Raw genomic sequence first — 21,067 nt, forward strand, 5'->3', positions numbered from 1 at the left:
TAACGGACCCCCTTTTTTCTAAATCATCGGTAGCGTTGCTGGGTGCATCAAATAAATCTACGTTATTCATTTCGATTTTCCACAAACGCCACTGCACATTAAACTCGTAACCCACTCTGCAATATCCGACACAAGTGTTGAGTTTGTGACAATAATATGTCCTTTTCCAATATATTAAATGTTTTTGCAATAGTTTTAAGTTTTCACAATATATTCAATTTTTTTCCAATATATTGGAAAAAATAATTTTATTATAATTTTGTGACCCTAATAGACGCTTTCGTAGAAACTAGTATTGTTCGGCATAATTTTCTTATTTGATGAGACAGTGTGAGATGTCTACTTTCAAATTTCAAACAAGAAGTTCCGTTACCGTATATTGAGACGCAGCCCAAGCTACCGTTGCCAGATACCGAGCCACAATTCAATAGCATTCCCATGAAAAACAATAGGGTTATTATTCAACAATGTATTCAGTCTTCAATGTCAGCAATTATAACAATAGTAGTCTGTATAGGGAGGAAATGGTGGATAGATTTAGTTTTTGCCGAGTTAGCTTTTTAGAGCTCCCACAGGTTCATTTTTGTTTTTTGTCTTTGAGTTCACTTTGCTTTGGTTGATCGGTTAGGGTGGTGCTCCGTAGAACAGAAAGGTAATGTACTTAGTTGTAATTGATTTATATTGTAGATTACCTATGTTGCCTTCAGCTATTTGTAATGCAGGGTAAAGTGATTCTTGAATTTGTGTAATTTGCTTTCAATGTAAAAGTGGTTCCTGTTTTGATTTGTTGAAGATTGGCCAGTTATCAATTTTCATTTGTTTGTTTTGAACCCATTTGGATTGATTAGCGACTTCAATTCTTTGTGTACGAATCAGCCTTTTTTGAGTGTAATTAACCGTTTCGCCCTTGCAGAGGTAGATGCCGGAGTGATAAAGATACTTAGCGGCATGTATTTCAAACGACAACTTTAGTCTAAGGTTACCGTATCCAGGATCTTAGATACCTGCTAGATTGGAGGAGGTCTGGCTAATTAATGATGTTTATTTTGTGCACTTTATGTAAGAGACTTCGGAATGTATTCTTTCGCACATGAGAAAAGATTGAAGGTGCTTTTTAAATCTACTTGTGATGGCCATCCTTTAACTTATCAAGTTTGTATTGTATTAACGTCAGATTTCAACCTGTCCAATTCAAGAGTTACTTACTCGGATTATTATTCTTTGTATAACTATTGTAGCTGTGTTGTAAAATGTGTTTAGCGTTATCCAATGTTACCTCTCATTCTCCAGATTTTCCCTCTAGATTTCACCTCTGTGAACAGTGAGTCGGAATTTTCTTTAGCACGGTTCTTTTGTCCGACGAGTTCTAGGGGAACCTGGCACTTTTTGGCTTTAAATGTATTTTGTCTAAATTTGGAGGATGTCTTTCGACCTTTTGATTCATTTTTACACTTTTGATCAGTTCTTTAATAAACTTTATTTGTGTTTCAAATTCAATTAAGTGTATTATTTGCATTCCACCTTTCCGATAATTAGTATGGGTACGAGTGAGTGCAACCTGGCTTTCCACAACGTAGGGGTTCCGGCCATTGTCGAGTGCGAGGTTTGTGTTACTACGCCGGTGTTCCGAGCTCGTGTTTTTCACGCTTTCGTTAGCGTGGGAGCTGTCGACTTGGGTACATCACAAGTGTTTTATAAAGTACGACGAAAATAGTGTGTATCTTAGGAAAAGTGAAGATGGTAGACGCTAACACCCTTCTTTTACAAAGAAGTGCTTCGAAGAATTGAGAGATGAAAAGCTTAAAGATGCTTAGTGTTTGTGTTACACCGCATATCCAGTTCTGCGCAACAATTAATTAGCCAGCGTCTAAGCATAGAATTAGTCTATGGTCTAAGCCTAAGCAAACCCAGTAAGTTTTGAGTCTTACAATTTGAAAGTCAAGTGTTTATTTGTAACACAAAAAATTGTAGTGTTTGTGAAAACAAATGCAATTAAATTTATAATTTTTTAATCTAATTACTGTGGTCCATTGAAGTCAATGGCCCGTATGAATAAAAGTAAGCAAATGCTTATACTTGCAAAATTCAAATTAAATACTCGTAACTGCCCCTTCATACTGGTCTGTTTAGCATGGTTTAGCAGCGGTGCACTGCGTCCTGTCCTTCTGCTTAGAAGCGCTGCTAAGTCGCCCAGTGCGAAGGAGCACTTACGAGTATTTACTTTGAATTTTGCAAGTATAAGCATTTGCTTACTTTTATTCATACGGCCCATTGTCAGTGGGGTTGACGGCCTTATTTACTTTTAAAAGCAGTACCCCTGAAGTTCTGTGTGATTTCAGCATTTGGTATTTTTCTGTGGGTTGTAGAGGGGCAACCACGCGAGTTTACCCAGCAATTAAGACTGTCTAATTCCCCACAAAAAAACTCACTTCGTGACGTCATATATCCAAACAGTTTCTAAATAATAATAATTTAAAGGTTATCAATGATATCACGGAAAAGCTTAGAGACGGAAAAACGTGCACTTATTTAAATATTTATTATTCCTAAAAGATTTAAGGTAGACTGTAGACATATGCTTTCGCCAAGTTTTTGGTGGGCAATTTGGTCTTACCCCACTTAAAATGCAGTAAATTTTGGAAAACTAATTTTATTATGACGTCAATACACAGTGATATTTAAGTATACATAGGCGACATAGGGATTTATAGGTGTATTGTTTTTCCTTATGTTTACTTTTAAAAGACAGAGTCCTCTTCTGAAAGGGGCCTAATTTTATGGAACCAAAATAACTTCCTAAAACAAATAAAAATCTGGCCGTCTGAATATTGTTGCTTTGGCTTCCATATTTTTATTTTCATTCATATGCAATGTATTCAACTTGATATTGTCAATTGGTATAGTGCCTGTACCAGTTTAAAGAGCATAAGAGATTTCTTTTTTGTGAAGTATGTAGAAAGGAGCTCTTCCAAACGATTTTCTTTTAAAAGTACATAGGAATAAACAATAAATGTGAATCCCCATTTCTACTTCTAGTAGGGCACCCTATATACAGATGCGTATTTTATATACTCATTTTAATTCCATATATAACCAAGTTTCCACCAGGTGCAATAACGTTAATGGCAATTTACGGAAAAGGTGCATTCATTAAAACGCAGTGTTGTCTAATGTGCCAAACTTGGATATATTTTACCGGGCGTTTCTAAATGAATATCCCGGTTTCAAGATTTCGCAATATTTTATTTTCTTACTCAATATTACAAATTATACTTCAGATGAGAGAGGAACTCGTACAATTTCTGTTTTTACCAATTAGTGTTTAATGTGCACTACTGTGTTGGATTGAGTGAACATGGAGGGCATGTGAAACAAGAACGAGACAAAATTTATTTCTCGATGTAAACTTCAAAACCGTGTTGAACAAAATAACAAAGAAAATATTGAGATGCCTTTTACTAAAGATCTGACAGTAACACAGGTGGCAAAATAAACAGGAGAACAAACCAGTCATAACTGTGCATTCTTTTTTGATAAAATACATGGGTTTCTTGAACATAGAAAATAACAAAGAAATCAAACGAATCAACAAATGGTTATTATTTATTTTACATAGAAAACTTAATATACCTAAATGGAAAAACAAAAAAAGCAAATAAATACAATTTAGTAACCATACTTTTCATTTAATTTAGTTCTCCCATCACCAGTTTGATTATCTGGAGGCACCCACATATTATAATCCTCTTTCTGAGCATCTTCCTTATAACCTCTTTGCTTCTCAATTTCACTTTTTTCTTTCCTATTTTGGTTACGTTTCTGATTTTTCCTTTTACGTCTTTCTAGTTCTTCAGCTGTCAATGCGTTTCCACCATCCTCTGCGTCTTCGGAATTTTGCATTTCATCAGTTGTAGTAGCTTCATTTATATATGACGCAGTTTTCGCACTCTTCTCCTTATATTCGTTTATTTGATTAATAATTTCCTTACTTATGGCATTAACTTTTTTTTCTAAAACACTAAACTGTGAGAATACTTTGTCTTCCATTTTGGCTGTACTCTTGATTTCTAAATAAAGCCTTTTGATTTCTTTGCCGATTTTTGAAAGTTGATCTTCATCGTAAGATTCTAGTAAATCATCGATATGCTTTATCACTTTACGATTTTTTGCCATAATCAAATTTTTGTCTGTTTGGATCAGTCCACTTTGCTCTGTAACTGTTTTAATTTCTGATAAAACTTCAGATATTTGAGAAATATATTTACTAACAGTAGGGGGAAAGGACTTAGTTCGGAGAGATGCTTCTAATTTTGTTACTCTCCTATAAATCCTAATATAAGCTGGAGCTTCTGCATCCGATTTACACTCTTGTATATCTCCCACAGTTTCCGCAGCTACATTAGACACTACATTGGGTTGGGATTGAGAATCTACACCCTGAGTATCGTCATCACCGTCTTCTTCTTCATCACCGCTATTTCCTTTATCAGTAGACTTTTGTGGAGTCTCAACTTTAATCTTTTTTCGTTTACCGAAAATTGGTAATTTAGGTTTCGCTACAGAAGTGGTTGCTGCTTGGTCTGTACTTTCTTCGTATTGTGGTACTAAAGGAGGAAGATCGGCGGGTTTCACCAAATTTACTAGTTTTACTACATTAACATGTTCAACTTTGAGCGCTGCCAAATCTGATTTCAATTTGCTTATCATTTGCTTGTCGAGTTTGGTCTCTTTCAATCCTTTCATGAATACGTCAAGAGAATCTTCATCAGCTTCCTCAGATGTAGCAGACTTGCTTCGAGCAGCTGCAAGCTGTTTCTCAATTTGTTTTATCTGTGAATTAATACTTTTTTCTTTGGTAAGCTAAAAAAAATCATTCAAAAGAAAACCAAAAACAATCAACAAAGCAGCCTTACTAAACTTTGATAAGTTTCCGGTTGCTGGGGAATTTTCGCATTCATTCTCTTCTCCCGTTTTTTCTCAACTGCGCCAGTGCGATCTAGAAAGGTGTCATCGTCACTGTCGTAGTAATCGTTCTCTTCCCAATTTCTTGCTTTACGCTTGCGTGATTCTAAAATATATCAAAATTATTACTCATATTTACCAATACAAGAATAGTAACACGCCAAAAAATAAAAACCATGTGCTAGAAGTATATTTGCGTAGATTTCAACGGTCTACTAAACCAAATCGGTGCATACATACTCATATTGATATCTCTTTTGTTAGAATGCACCAAAGTCACTTCTTGGATATCGGTTGATGCGTTTCGACGTTTTCGCAATTAAATAAGTGCTGAAGAACGGTTTTGACAGCACTTTGTCAAATATAAGTGGTTGACCAAAAAACACCAGATTCACTTCTTGCATCAAATGAATGCAATAGCGTATTTCCAACGACATTGGTGAACATTTTGACAACTCAAGCAATTAGATATTTCTTAGTTTAGCTGCTACAGCTATGATAAAATACATAGCGAGAAAATTGAGTAATGGCAAATGGCCTACTTGCAAGTTCCTACATCAAATTACTTTGCATATTTGAAATGTCTTGTAGGAAGATACTTAATTGAAATGCAATCTAATAGGCACGAAAAAATGACAAACGAAATCTATTTACCATGAGTGGCCTGACGAAGAACACCATAACGATCTAAAATTCTACATGCTTCCAATGCACACTGAACCACAGCTTCTTTCTTCTTGCCTTTATGTAAAACCTCAGCCACAATTCGATGCCCATTATCATCATCCAACGGTAATTCTACTTTACATAGAAACTGTCCAAAACCTTGCTCTGTACAGTCATATTCTAAACTATACCCTTCTCTTTCCATAAAACCCCTTAACGCTTTTTTGGGGTCGTCAATATACAACTCTTCGTTATTGGTTTGGGCGAAAGGATTTTCCGAAATATCCGATTCCTCGTCCGCGTCATCACCTAGATAATGATCTAATTAAAATTTTAGTCACCTTTTGATATCACGTACCCAAACCCCAGTCGACGCCTCGCTCTTCGTACCGTTTGCGCCGTTCTTCTTTATCTTGTTCCTCTTTTAGTATTGCCTGCTTCAAGTCCATTTCTTCTTTCAACAGTTTCTCCGCTCGTTGCCGTTTTAATTCGGTTAAGGACAATGCGGATTCTTCCTCCTTATCCTCATCAGGACCTGACAAAACATAACTTCGGGTACTGAAGCCTAGTTTCAACATATGACCCACCTGCAATATCCCAAACTTAATATTTTATACAACCTCTTAATCTGTCTTTCAATGGGCATTACAAGAGAGTTATTTGGAACTGCAGAGAATAGCAGTGGATTACTGGAAAGTTGTGAAGCAATGGGGAACATTACCAGAGATTTTGAACAATACTGGTGTGGACTACTAAGAAATTGTAGGAATAGAAAAAACAAACAGTGTCTGCGCGTAAAATTGGGTGATTTGTAATTGTGATTCAATAATTGAAAAACGGTATCTCTTTGGCATCGAGTTTAGTCTTTTAGACATAGTTTAAATTATCCATTAGATAAAATGCTTTAAGTTAGACACATCTGGTCGTTTGCGATAAGGAGTGTTATCAGGCGAAACTTAATTTAACTCACGTGTTTTATACTGTTAAGAGATAAGGTGTTTTACGTTGTGCGCGTTATTTTCGGCGTAAGCGGGGATGCGTTTATTCGAAGCTGGCGTTATCAAGTCTAATTGTGATGGGTGGTTGCTTTCATTTACTCATGCAACCAGATTTTGTGATCAAGTTCAGTTAAAATTCAGAAGCTGATATCGTTTGTGTGAAATTAGTGCGCCTATATCGCAAATCTTTGTAAGCTTTTCTTTCTTTCAGGGATTTTGTTTAATTGTTTCATGTGTTTCGGAACAAATTGTTGTCATAATCAATCAATTATTTGTGAGTTTATTCGAATCCTTTGTACGAGCCAAATAGTTTTCATGTCAGATTTTTTATGTGTCCCAAGATTTATTTCAGAAAATTTGTGTAATAAATTCTTTGGAATTGTCGGAAGTTGATCAAGGCCAATAAGACTCTCAATATGAGAGGAGAGATTATAAAATTCTAAGTTTCAATTTTGATTTGTTTCCAGGTAACTGGACAGGCGTTCAGTAAGCGCTGTAGTAACCGGATACCATTTCACACAGCAATATACATTCTAGAGAAGCAGGGTTAACATGAATCGATGCGACGGTTGGACGATGCAACAGACATGATGTCATAAAGAAACTTTTCAACCTAATAGTGTATTAACGTTAGAATAAAAAATGTTGAAACTGAACTTAATTAGTAATAAATCTTTTCTTTGAAGATATCTTGTATTAGTTATGCTATTTAACATACTAAACCTCTGATTAGTGGATTGTCTGATAAAGTTGCTACTTTAGACAAATACATTGAGCAGATTCGGGATTTCGATTCGGGACCCATTACATTTTTTGAATAATCTATCAAAAGGAATCATTAAAAAATATTATCAAGATGGCCGCTTTTCCGGTTGTATGAGAACGATGTCGGAACTTTCTTATTTCAAATGGCACTATCTTTTCTGATCGCATTTTCGAATTCCTCATCAAAAATCAGTATGACCTTGTCAATGTGATGCTATGTCTAACTGACATGGTTTCCAAGTTATTTGACATTTTTTCCCGGTTTCAGAGATTCAGCAAGTTAGCCATATCACTGTTGTCTGACAACTTAGCAAAATGTTTTTTTCACGAATGGACAGCTAAAAGTCTACGCTATCAAATGTTATTGGTCTGATTTTCTAATGTGATTCGAAAATAATACGAATAAGTGTTCAAAGTTGGCAATCGGTTTTTGGTCAAAAACTAGAAATTTTCAAATGGAAACCATATCTTTACTATCCATCAATGGAAAGAGCATAAAAAAAAGAGCAAAAATTGACTTACAGTCGGAACTTCAATCTGTCCACCTAAATCTAGATGGCATCGATAAAATCATTCACAACAATTTATTGAACATTTGAATGTCATAAAGATTCAACGATTCAGTATTTCATTTTGAATCGCCCCCGCCAATTTTTTTTAGAAAAATCTCTACCTCTAGATGAATAGTATTTTTGGACATTACTTGTGGCATGTCATAGCATGTACTTGAGGTAGTAAAGCTTTTACTAGGAAGTGAAAAGTCTTGTTTTCGACGTATCATTCACTCCTCGTCCTCGCCACCTCTGTATGAATAGAAAGATTGCATTCTGGGAAAAACAAAAAAAAGTAGGGAAATGTACATAGATGAACCACAACGATTAAGCAAAATGGAACAAACAAAAACAAAAGCTAAGAAGATGGAAAAGAAAACTAGAGACGACTTCTAAGAAAAATTACATATATAGGGCCCACACAAAATATACTGCATTTAAAAATCCTTTGATCTGGCTTTAGCTTGCACAAATGTCGACACTATATTAGAAATGTCTATTGTTCTAGCAATTTTTTTGTTCTCGACTGCTAACCTTGATAAGGATTACAACCTCTGTGCGCCCATAGCCTTTCTTACAAAATTCAGTGCTATTCTCGGTGCTATTGAATATGAGCCGAATTAAAAGTCGTGTTTCTGATGCGAGCTAAGTGTACAAAAATTCCCCTACTGAAAATCGTACACCATTCTTCGTATTTTGTTAAGAGTACGCATTTGTTAATCTTTATACATACAAAAAAAAAGCAGTTTTTTTCTTTCCTCTGCTGCTTAATTTGTGCACTTAAGGTTTTAGCAGACTACAATATAAACATTCTTAAAAGATGCTCCTTTAGATTGTTCCGCGGCACACATGGAACGCAGGTAGTTGCTCCACTGGTACGGAGTGCAGATAATAATTTAGTTTCTCTATTATCTTAGATCTTGTGTGTAAATACTTCGGTAGGTGTAGTTTTACTGTAAATGTAAAGATAATAAAGAATTTTTTTTTCACTTTCACAAATATGTGAAAACAGGAACAGAAACTTTTATCATTTCCATGTAGGAGGGATGGGTTGCCGTAAGTGTAACAAGAAAAAAGCTTTTCGTTCCATCTTCAATAATAAGAACCCAAACATAACTGCATAAGTAAGGTTAAATCACAGAGAAAGAAACAAGCTCTGGTGTGTTAAATGGCACGATTATGACATTCACTTATTTCACTGTGTTTGAGAAGTTCAACCAACAAAATTCGTGCATAAGTAACGCTTTTAACATTTTTTTGTTAGCATGCATGAGCACCCAATAATGATTGACGTTCCATTACAATGGGTCTGTGTATAAAAATGTAGCGCAATAGACGAAGCAAAACATGCAAACTAACAAACTCAGGAATAAGATTAATGATGGTCGTAAAAGTTGACGATCATCAACAGACAACGCGACAAGACGCTGTTACTATGTGTAGTATTGATTAAACAAATCAAGTGTTGCTAGTAAACAAGTTTTGACAAATTGAGTGTGACAACTAATTCTAATTCTTTTGATAATTATGAGCTGCTCCAATGACGAACAAAACTGTGGTATTCCAACCAGAAAAATGTTAAACATCAAAATGCCATCATTTGGGACACCAATTACCACATCAGAAGAAAATATTTTAGATCAAAACAGCAATACGTCGTTGAATCAAGCGTCGCATTACGCTACGGCACAATCGGAAATAATGCTAACATCTGATCATAAAATCTCAAAATTGGCAAAGAAGACGTCTGAAATGCGCGGTGAAGTAGATGAGAGACAGAAGAATATAGAAGAAACTTTCGAAAATGTGAAAATGAAAATTTATCAGTCGGCAACGGATCTTGAATCTACACGAAATCGCCTTGAAGGTATTCAGTTTAAATACCAAAAGGATTTACTCAACGCGAATAAAAAAGTGGAATTCAGTTTCCTGAACAATCCGGAGCTGAGCATTGAACAGCTGAACAGCCAAATGGATGAAATTCAAAAAAAATTATCAACCTTACAAGAAAAAACTAAGAACTTCAAGAAAACTTTACAAGACAAAAATGCAAGTAATGAAACTTTATATACTTCATTGCCGGAAGCGGTTGAAAAAATCAGCAAGATTGGCAAAGGAGATTATGACAGTTAAACAATGTAACTATCATTTTTCAAAATTAAATTGATGAGAAGTTTTCGTGTTGTTTTATATGCCTCAAAGTAGATGTGCCAAGTATGAGTTGTTTATTGGACAATGAGATTATTAAACGGATAATGTAAATCCATGGTACAATAAGACAAGGTATGCCTATGTATAACTAAACGCAGATGACGTTTTTATCCCAATGATGTCACAAGAATCACCGCCAAGTTTGAAAATGACATACGCTTCATACTTGAATTAGAAGTGCCATTGCAATTACTCAATTAATTTGGTTGAGTAATCATACTGAATGTATCTCGGAATGCATTTAGATATAAATATAAGGCAACAGAGAAGCTAAACGTACCACTTAATATAGGCAAAGAGTAACCATAATCATACTCTTTGATATAGGTACTTATTTCAGAAATTTAATCAACCTTTTAAGTTTTTTTTATTGCCGCTAGAGGTCTCGTCCTTATTTGAAAATGCTAATATAATTTTTTTACTTGCATATTTTATTGTAACTTGAAATATTTGTATTCATAACATGCAATAATTGATACTTTGTAAGTTTAATGTGAGAAACTTGACGCAGTTGACATGGATTGAACCTTAGACCATATAAACATGGATGGAGCGATGCAATTACACTTATGTCGCCAACATGTTCTGATTCAAGACTCTACATACTTTTGTGCTGTATCTCTCTTGTCGACGTACATTTTATATGTTGTTATTCCATGTACAGTTTCAGTGATAGTAACCAATCAGAAAATTCAAATCTTTAACCTCACAATGTTAATAAACAATGCACTATTTATTATTTAGGGTAATAAAGGTTCTCAATACATGAATAAATACATCTTTATAGGACAATTTAGTGGTACAGAACAGTATTAAAAGTTTAGTTTCATATATAACCATGTAAAGTCAAGCAAGGTTAAACAACAAAAACAGCTGTTTGCGAATATACGATGTCAAACGGACAAACGTTCTAACAATCGCCAAGCTTGCGCACTTTTACAATCAACCCGGCAAAGGATAAATACATTACAACTTACTAATAGTAAAAGATGATAGGCATAAAAATGCACGTTGGAATGTTGGCGACGGTTGTCTTGTAGTAGAGCTTATGAGATAGCTCTATCCATGTTTATATGATCTAAGGATTGAACAAATCTTATCACATCCGTAAAGGGGATACACTTTTATTAACTGGTAGGACTACACAAACCCCATTACTTTATTGAACGGTAGAGCCAAGTTATCCCAATGACGTCACGCATAGGCATACCTTGTCTTATTGTACCATGATGTAAATCAAATGGGATTGCATAGGTAACTTTGATATTATTGAATTTGGGGATTAGGTAATGGCTATTTTTTCTGTACAACATTGTAGGTTAAAGACCACAGACATTTACGTTTCCATGGAAATTACTTTACCTCCTGTAGGGAGTTTTTGATTACTTTACCTCCCGCAAAAAGTAAACACACAGTTTGCTCCAGCAAATGAGGAAGCAATTTGGTTTTTGATAGAGCGCGTAGATAAAGGTACGTTTCCTATGTAACGTCTAACGCGGTGCGATGCGGCTGACGCAATGCACCGCCTCAATAGAAAGCAATGGAAGCATGTTCCAACCTGCGTCAACCTGCATGCTGTGGCAGTCTCCAGTTGCATGCGTAAAAACCACACCGCGTCAGACGCTTTATAGGAAAGTTACCTTTAATGCACCTTTGTGTGCTGATAAAATTCTGTAGATATAGCAAAATTTAACATTCAAGTCATTAAGTTAAACAAGTTAAAATTTGTACTTCTACATAAAAATTAACAAAATGAACCAGACTGAACTTTAAGCACGTAGGAGTTTTCAGAAAATTGCTTGGAAAATTGATTGTCTATTTCAAGATAGAGGTAGTCGTGGGGGAGGTGTAGCACTTTATGTATTGAGTAAGTACAATCCTACCATTATAAATTCATCAAAGGATATCGAACAGCTTTGGGTTAAAATTCGCTTAAATCGTACCAATTTAGCTATAGCAGTTATGTACAGAGCTCCAACTGCATCTTATACCGATTTTTTCAATGTTTTTGAGTCCTCAGTAGCTGAAGTCTTAACATGCGCCGATGAGATATATTGTTTAGGCGATTTTAACTTACTTCCACCTCTCGATACATGTGCCCTAACTGCCCTCAATACGTTCCAAGGATTGGGATTAACCCAACTAATTACAGAGCCCACTAGAATTACAGACCAGTCAATTACCCTCATAGATTACATTTTAGTCACTAACCCTGAGCACGTCACGATGGTGAGGGTTGATAATGTATCCCACATAAGTGACCATGAGTTGGTATCGTGCTTTCTTACTTTTAAAGGTTTGAGTCGCAAACCAGTTTTTAAAACTGCGCGTGATTTTAGAAATTTTAATCGCACAGCATTTTACGATCATTTACGTGCTATCCCTTGGAAGGTAATGTATGATCTGCCAGATGTTGACAGCAAGATTAATTTTCTTAATCATAATTTGGAAATTCTTTTAAATGTGTTTGCTCCATTCAGGACCTATCGCATTACCAAAAAGTTTGCTCCTTGGTTAACGCCATGCATTCAGGAAATGATGAGAACTAGAGACAATGCACTATCTCGCTATAAACGTTGTAAACTGGAGGTAGACTGGGTGTCTTACAAGCAACTACGTCAATTCTGCTATTGCTAAGGAAAAAAAGGCTTATTACAAAACAGTGCTAAGTGCTTCCGATAGCAGGAGGATGTGGCAAGAAATCAGAAAACTTAATATTAGGTCCAATAATAATGTCATCTTGCCGGATCATTTTACTGATGTGGAAGCTCTGAATAATCACTTTCTGCAGTCCACTGCTTCATTACAACCTGATAAGGATTTATTGCTATTTTACAATAATAACAGGTGTTAGGAAAATTGCACAGAATTTACTTTTAGGGCGGTTGATGAAGTCACTGTGCTAAATACTATTATGGGCATTAAAAGTAAAGCTGTTGGATATGACGGCGTTAATATTTTAACTATTCGTTTATGTCTTCCCTTTTTGTTACCATATTTAACGCACATCTACAATTACTGCATGCGTAATGGGGTATTTCCTTCATCCTGGAAACCAGCAATTGTTGTCCCTATACGCAAAACCTCTGAGGTGACTGACTTTAAACATATTCGTCCCATTAGTGTTTTGCCCGTACTTTCCAAAGTGCTGGAAAAAATTATGCTTACTCAGTTTCAAGAACATATATCAAAATATAATATACTTCCGGAGTGCCAATCTGGCTTTAGACCTAACCACAGCTGCACTACTGCGCTGTTAAAGATAACTGAAGACATATTAACGGCTAGTGATCTCGGCAAGTTGTCACTTTTGGTGCTATTAGACTTTACCAAGGCATTCGATATGCTGAACCACCAACTCCTCGTTTCAATACTAAGGTACATCGGGATGTCAGATATATCCGTACAAATGCTTAACAATTACCTATCGTTCAGGACGCAAGCTGTGAAATATGAAAATCAATTGTCCTCCTACCAAACCGTACTAAATGGAGTCCCGCAGGGGTCCGTACTAGGCCCTATGTTGTTTTGTATATATGTTTCTCAAATGCACTTATATTCCTCCTCGTCTACATTACACTGCTATGCAGATGACACTCAATTGTATTTATCCTTCTATCCAACCGAAGTTCAACAAGCAATAGCGGCTATCAATTATGACTTGTATAACATTGAATAGTTTTCCATTAAGCACTGTCTACAGTTAAATCCAACCAAATGCATGGCGATATTGTTTGGTAAAAAAACCGATCGACTCAAGTCTTTGAATGACATCAAGGTAACTTGTTGTGGGACTCTGATACCACTAGCTGACACGGTTAGGAATCTTGGTGTTGATATTGACTCCGCTCTAAGATTTACACCACACATCTCATCTTGTCTTAGAAAATCTTATGCGTCGCTTAAAACGATATATCATATGCGGAATTGCTTGGATTGGTCTACTCGTGTGCTTCTCTGCTCCTCTTTGGTTTTGTCACAATTTGACCACGCGGATGTAGTATATGGTCCTTGTTTAACTAGTTTTGATAACAAACGTGTGCAGAAAGTACAAAATAGTTGTGTGAGATTGATTTTCGGAATGAGGAAATATGATCATGTAAGTCACAAGTTGATCGATCTAAAATGGTTAAATATGCATAATAGGAGAGCTGGACATGCTGCTAGCACGTATTATAAAATTTTAGTTAATAATCAACCCACCTATTTATACCGCAAATTAAAATACAGAACTGATGTACATACGCTAAATTTGAGAAACAAAGGTTTGCTTACACCTCCCTCGCACGCCACAGCTATGTATGAAAGATCTTTTACCTACAACATCAGCAAATGGTATAATTCCCTAGCTATGGACATCAAAAGCATGCCTTACAAAACATTTAGATTAGCTACCATGTCGAGGTTATTGCACGAACAATAGATATATTATTTTTTTTTTTTTTTGTATTTTCTGTTAATGAACGGAATCACATGGGTTAGATGGAAGAGCAGAAATGGTATGTACATATGTTTCATTCCATTACTGAATCTCGCCCTTTGTACACATTTCTATGTAATTTAACCTATAGGTACTTATTAAAGATATTTATTATTATGGTCGGTGTATCTTGTGAGAACTCAGGTCTAGCGTGGTTAACTAATCGCACGATTAAAATCAAGTAACGATTAGTGTCTGTGTCTGGTGAAGTTATGTAGGGTCATTTGCAATCTAGAGATAGTATGTAATTCATACTTACCAACATAGCTATTGATGGGCACAATAGCCAACGCTATCATTATTATTATTATTATTATTATTATTATTTCAAAGGTTTTTCTTTGTTTGTTAATTTGTGTTGTTGCTACTTTCCCAGCAAACATCAAATTTTCTTTTTAGTTACAAAAAGCATAAAAACATGTTTCGTTGCTTTCAACACGATTATGCTGTATTATGTACATACTTACTTTAACTGGAGCATACATTTTAGGTTTCAGTTTTCTTTTATTTAGAAAGGTGCCATGGGTGCTATTTAAATCATAAATATAAAATCCTGCAGTATCTTTTTCAGTTGCTACAGCCCTATATTGTAAAACGGCATGATACCTAAAAGACTACCACAGTTAAAACAGAAGGGATCAGCCAACGCTACCCGTGCACAATACCTGGAAATTGTAGGATGAGCCATATAGATGTCGCAATTAACAGATCTGCCAAACACCCAGAATGGTTTTTTCATCAGATTAATTTGTTCAACTATGACACCTGATTTCAAAACTTCAAAAGTATAATCTTTGTCTGATTGTTGCGGTAAACCAGACCAAGATGGTTCTTTGTAAGGAAGTGCCTGGGCATTTTCACATAATTGTTCGGCAGGCGATTTTAACGGTTTTGCTAAAAAAAATGCCACATATTAACATTTGATACATTATTTTTAAAATTTTGGTATGTGCAAAATGTTGACAATGTCTAAGACATGTTAGTAATGTTTTAGACATGTCTGTAAATGTAAATTTGGTTTACACTTAGGTATACAGAGTGGACCAAACTAGACGCTGTCTTATGTTTTCGTCAATGATGGAAAAATACTGACCAGTTTCTCTCAGGTTCAATTTTAATGAGAAGGTGATCTTATCTTCAAGGCATTAAGTTACTCTGCGCAATCGTTGACACGCCCTGTACATCCTTATCTTGGACACAGTATATAATTAGGTATATAAAAAATATAGGTTGTGATACTCAATCAGCAGGGAAAAGAATGCAAAAAATTTATCATAATGTATATAAGATATACAGGATGTTACATTTAAAAAATACCATAACTTTAGGTCAAATCTCAGAGAGTGGTCCACTGGATTCTACGTACAAAATTTAAAGTAGGTCGTTTTTACCTTTTTTCCTTTTTTCCCAAAAAGTCAAACTTTTCGTTTTCACCCTGTACGACAGAAACAACCATAGCTTGCATGACTCTGTTTATGGTATTAAAACTTTCACAAAAAAGTGGCACAGGGTATCTAACTTTAAAAACAGCTGAGATACACTGCAGTTTCAACCAAAATAGGATGCATGGATTACTTTGAAACCTTACCTTGAAACTGGATTTCACTCATCCTTTACTAACGCCATCAACTTGTTCTACCCCAAAAACTGCTTTAAGAAAGTTGTTTTAGCAATCAAAGACTTCACAATTTGAGAAACACCCCCTAATAAGTTGCTGTTTGCTCCAGTAACTTGGGCATGGGAGACACTTGTCAGCATTTTCACGCAAATTTCCATAGGCAAGCATAGACTTCAATCTAATCTGTATACCTACCAATATAAACGGAAAAAAATTTTCCTCAGTGTCGTGACAATTATTCTCGCAATTACTTTTGTACCAACATTTCAAATATTGACAGTGAGAAAATGTAGCTTAATAAATTGAATGAACAGAGTAGTAATTGCTATGAATGCCGAGAGGCAGACAAAGTAATCATAATGACACATACAGTCCGTCCGTTAAGAAATGGCACAACAGCACTCCTCTACATTTAAATTTATTCAAAGCACGCGACTGCATATTTCCAGTGGCGACGTGAGATATAGTCGAGGACCCAGTTTATTAGGTAGGTATATTAACTACCGGTACGCGTCAACTCGCCAAGGGCGACTCGCCACCGACTGATTCGCCAACGGGACAACTCGCCAACGGGACAACGCGACAACTCGCCAACGGACGACTCGCCACTGCGACAACTCGCCAACGAAATATTTTTCCCTGTTTAATGTGTCATTCAAATAACGATGTGATTGCCAAATTTTCTGTTCAAATAATAATTTTCAGAAGATGTCGTTATATCAAAATGCAGTAGAAGCAGGTACATATAGGCGGTTGGGTCTTCATTCAAATATTGACTACAATTTTTCGATAAACTTTTTTATAAGATTAGGGAAATTGACTTGCATTTGTGAGATGCATTTGTATGACACATTAAACAGGGAAAAATATTTCGTTGGCGAGTTGTCGCAGTGGCAAGTCGTCCGTTGGCGAGTTGTCCCGTTGGCGAGTTGTCGCGTTGGCGAGTTGTCCCGTTGGCGAGTCAGTCGGTGGCGAGTGGTCCGGTGGCGAGTTGACCGTGTCCCATTAACTACTCTGAATTTTTCCAATACAGTGCAACCTCTTTACTTATGCTAATCCAGATGCACCAATCTCACAATGATATTGTATGTACGTAAATATACATATTTGTTTGTTTAAAAGTTTTCTTTACAATTACATGCCCATACATCTGTATTTTACGCAGTATTTTACCTATGCAGATGAATGTTCAGTTGTTATATATTTTTTCATGAGAATTTGTGCTGTTTTTAAATATAAAATTATTTGAACACATAAAATAAACGTGTCCAAGTTGTTAACATACATTCACGCAGTATAGCATACTATTAAGCAATCTGGATAATTCACTAATTCGGGCACATCTCTTGCATTTAATTGTCCAGTTTAAAGAGATAACACTGTATTAGAAAGCTGACCGCACAATTCACCTGCGCGACACGAGGCAAACTCTTAATCGGCAGACTGTATTGGAAATTATACATTACAGGACGGCTCAATTTAAATGAGAAATGAAAAAAGGTAGATTAATGAAATCACCCAGTAACGAAAACTTTTGAAATTATATACTTACAAGTAGGCTCTGGACTTTGCTCGGGATCTACTAATTGTTCACTTAGAGAGTTTTCAATTGTTTCTAAAGCAGGTTCGCTACTCTGTACTTTAATTTCACATTTGTCGGTAGTGTTGGGTGAAGCTGTATTAGAAGTCAACATTTTTCTAGGTAAACGTCCAATTTTACCTATTAAAATTGGTTTCTTAAATGTAGTCTTATTTGTTTCTACGCCCTGCGAACTTTCAGTTTCTGCTTTTGCCTCCATTTTACCAAATATATCACTGTCTGGAATGGAAAAGAGATAGTAACAACAAAAATGCAGATTTACAATCTTGATGTTGTTAATTGCCGTTCATCATTAGTTAATATAATGGTATGGGATATATCAGAACCGTAACTGCAACAGTGACAAAGAAAAAGCCAAATAGGCTATAGGTACTCTTCGCCTACATGCTAATGGAAATAGTAGTGTGATTTAATTATAAGAAAATTGCAATAGCTGTCTTAAAAAATACCTTCTAGTAAAAACAATGGTTTTTGGTTCTTCTCTTAGTTGATCATTGTAATTAACATCTTCAAATCAAGAAATTTAGAAACAGAAACGTCTGTAAAAATGTAAACACCTTCGAAGGTTTGGAGAATCGTAAAACTAAAACATAACCATATTATGATACATAACCTCAAAACTGAAAAGTCAAAGAAAAAATTATTGCTTGGTTGCCACATTTCGCCAAAATTCCTGTTTCATTTTGATGATCGTGATTCGACAAATGATTGGACCCAGGCAGTCGTAGTCTTGTCATTTCACAAAACGACTGTGACACAATTGTACTTTTTAGGGCTAATAAGCGATTTGAGATCGATAAATGGTATCCCGTATCGATCTAGAAGGGGATGGGAAACTACCCCATACGTCAAATTGTTCACGTTTCACTACATTATTAGGCCTCGAACTAGGCTTTTGGTGAAATGACGGATTTGACTAAAAGACTACGATATATATATATATATATGTTATTCTCAATATAGCCGAAATCGGACAGTGAGCCTAATGAATAAAAATCAAGCAATTACTTCAAGCAATTGCTTCTTAGCAAAAGCAATTGCTTGACTAGCAAAAGCTATAAGGAAAAGCAATTATTGCTAGATCTTGCTATGAATAAAATTTTGAAGCAAATGCTGCTTTTCTTACACTTCTCTAGGAATTGCTTATTCAATGCAAAGTTCAGACGTATTTTATCCACTCTTTCAGATTATTTTGTGCCGATTCATCGCGATTCATTTCGGCCCCGAATGTGCACTATAGGTAGGTGAAGTTACCAGCGTTAGTGTTACGTTTATGTGAAATAATTGTTTGTGACATGGCAGATTCGAGTGAAAATGAAGAATTTGTGAGTAGTGATGACGAAATTAAAGACAAGAATTTGATATTTGTCCACAAATTAAAGGAACATAAAATAGTTCTTAATAAATCACAAGTTCCGCAAGTTAAAGTACCTAGAAAAGGAGGCCGCTTTAATCGTCTTAGTCCAACAATAAGTATAAAGATATTTTTAACGTTTCACTTACAACAAAACAGTTGGCAAAGAAAATTAGTATAATATGAAGGCAGAGATAAAAAAAAGTTTGATGTTAATAAGACAGGCAACCATTGATCTATAAGCCGTGGGAAAAATTATTGTTAGAAATTTTGGATGTTCAGAAGAATCCCATCTTTAAAAAAATACCAGGTATTGTACCTATATACAATTTTTATATTTGTGTAGTCTATGTGGTACGTTAATTGTTTCTTTAAACAAAAAAAAAACATAAATTTTTAGGCGCTGTGTCTGCTGGAACCGATGAAGATATACTACTTGATAAGCCCTGTTCAGCATCGAGTGGCCTTCTAGTCCCTGCAGCTGCAGCATGTAGTACTACTAGAAAGAAAGTGAAAATATCAAATACTTTATCTGAAACGGATGAAACAAAAACATTATCAACTGCTGAACTTCAACGATTAGTTTTATTAGAGCAGTTGAAATTGTGTCGTATGCAACAGGAAGAAATCCTCAAGAGACAATCTGATGATTTACTTCATGTAAGCAATGTTGTTGCGGAAAAAGGCAACGTATATATTTTGATTTATAGTCAGGGAACATAGATTCATAAAATCCGAACAGTATTATTATTTTGGTTCATCCATACTGATTTTGAAAGCTAAATATGATATTTTTATTTGGGTACGAGTTATAATTATAAGAATAAATTTTAAGTTGAAAATACGTATAAAACTGTGTATAAAATTTCTTTTAATTTTTTTTATATTTTATGTCTTCTAATGTTTAATTTATTTACCTGATTAAGATTTATACTTTTGAAAACGAGACTAAATTAAGATTAATTATACTTACATGATTATTGAAGAGTAGTTGCGTTGCTATTTCTCTTTTTTGCTGTCCTAGTTGACGAATCATATTTGATGTCAGATTGTTATTTTCTGCATTAATTTGAAAATTAGCTTCTTCATTTGAATAATCAAAATCTTCATCATTTAAATGTTTGGCGATATTATGAAGCACAACACAGGCAATTATCATCGATGGTATTTTGTCTAATTTATTCCTAATTTTATACTGCAGGATGGGAATATAGGGTAGCCATCGTCTCCTAATAATACACATTCTTCCGTGCTGTTTCTAAGGATGTTGTATATGTTAGAGTTTTTGAAAATTCTACTATCGTGCACAGAGCCTGGCCATTGGCAGTCTACACTTGTAAATACTTCTTGTGCATTATATTACAAGTTGCCTGCACATTAATGCTGGGGTATCCTTTTCAGTTTATATATTCATCACCGAATTCTTGAAACTTTGGGATCCTGACGTGTGTGCAGTCTATCACACCGATGGCATTTGGAAAGCGAGATCTCCCTGGCCACAAGCGTTTAGCTTCCACAACAGCTGCAGCACGTCTATGAAATTTAATAAAAATATTGGCCTTCCCCAAAACTGCATTCATTACAACAGTGGATGTCTTACAGATAGTAGTTTGGTGAACACCAAGTTCTTCAGCCACAGAATTTTGAAAACCCGGATCCGACAATTGCCGCAGAAAGATTTTCATCTTATTTATAGGTGATAGTACAGCCCCTCGCCTTTCACCAGTATCAGTCAAAAAATAATTTGCTAACCACTCAACATTTTCGCGGTCAAATCGATATAACTTTCTGAAATCATCGTCCCGGCAGTTTTTACGTAAATTGTATATTTTTCTTTTACGCACATTCATATATTCAGCCAT

The 21,067-nt window shown here is 35.4% G+C and overlaps 1 protein-coding gene and 2 long non-coding RNA genes across 3 annotated transcripts; 1 reads left to right on the forward strand and 2 right to left on the reverse strand.

Moving 5' to 3' along the window:
- The first annotated feature begins 424 nt into the window (after positions 1–424).
- On the forward strand, positions 425–7,311 carry LOC116165194. Its single transcript, XR_004144099.1, has 2 exons — positions 425–652; positions 7,094–7,311. It is a non-coding gene; the product is annotated as an uncharacterized LOC116165194 (long non-coding RNA).
- On the reverse strand, positions 3,586–18,453 carry LOC116165190 (kanadaptin-like). The gene is made up of 8 exons (XM_031479497.1): positions 18,301–18,453; positions 17,804–18,070; positions 15,299–15,527; positions 15,101–15,239; positions 5,987–6,215; positions 5,617–5,937; positions 4,914–5,068; positions 3,586–4,860 (listed from the first exon to the last, which is right to left on the reverse strand). Exons 2-8 carry the CDS (start codon positions 18,048–18,050, stop codon positions 3,667–3,669), a joined length of 2,514 nt encoding a protein of 837 aa, XP_031335357.1. The 5' UTR covers positions 18,051–18,070; positions 18,301–18,453; the 3' UTR covers positions 3,586–3,666.
- On the reverse strand, positions 11,917–14,669 carry LOC116165195. Its single transcript, XR_004144100.1, has 3 exons — positions 13,578–14,669; positions 13,357–13,526; positions 11,917–13,301 (listed from the first exon to the last, which is right to left on the reverse strand). It is a non-coding gene; the product is annotated as an uncharacterized LOC116165195 (long non-coding RNA).
- Positions 18,454–21,067: the final 2,614 nt, after the last annotated feature.

The sequence above is a fragment of the Photinus pyralis genome, unplaced genomic scaffold, assembly GCF_008802855.1.
Source record: "Photinus pyralis isolate 1611_PpyrPB1 unplaced genomic scaffold, Ppyr1.3 Ppyr1.4_LG2, whole genome shotgun sequence".
Lineage (NCBI taxonomy): Eukaryota > Metazoa > Arthropoda > Insecta > Coleoptera > Lampyridae > Photinus > Photinus pyralis.

Coding starts and splice junctions, on each gene's coding strand:
- LOC116165190 (XM_031479497.1), bottom strand. CDS start 18,050: ATGGAGGCAAAAGCAGAAACTGAAAGTTCGCAGGGCGTAGAAACAAAT. Junction 15,240..15,298: donor GCTCATCCTACAATTTCCAG/GTATTGTGCACG, acceptor GTAGTCTTTTAG/GTATCATGCCGTTTTACAAT. Junction 5,938..5,986: donor AGGCGTCGACTGGGGTTTGG/GTACGTGATATC, acceptor ATCATTATCTAG/GTGATGACGCGGACGAGGAA.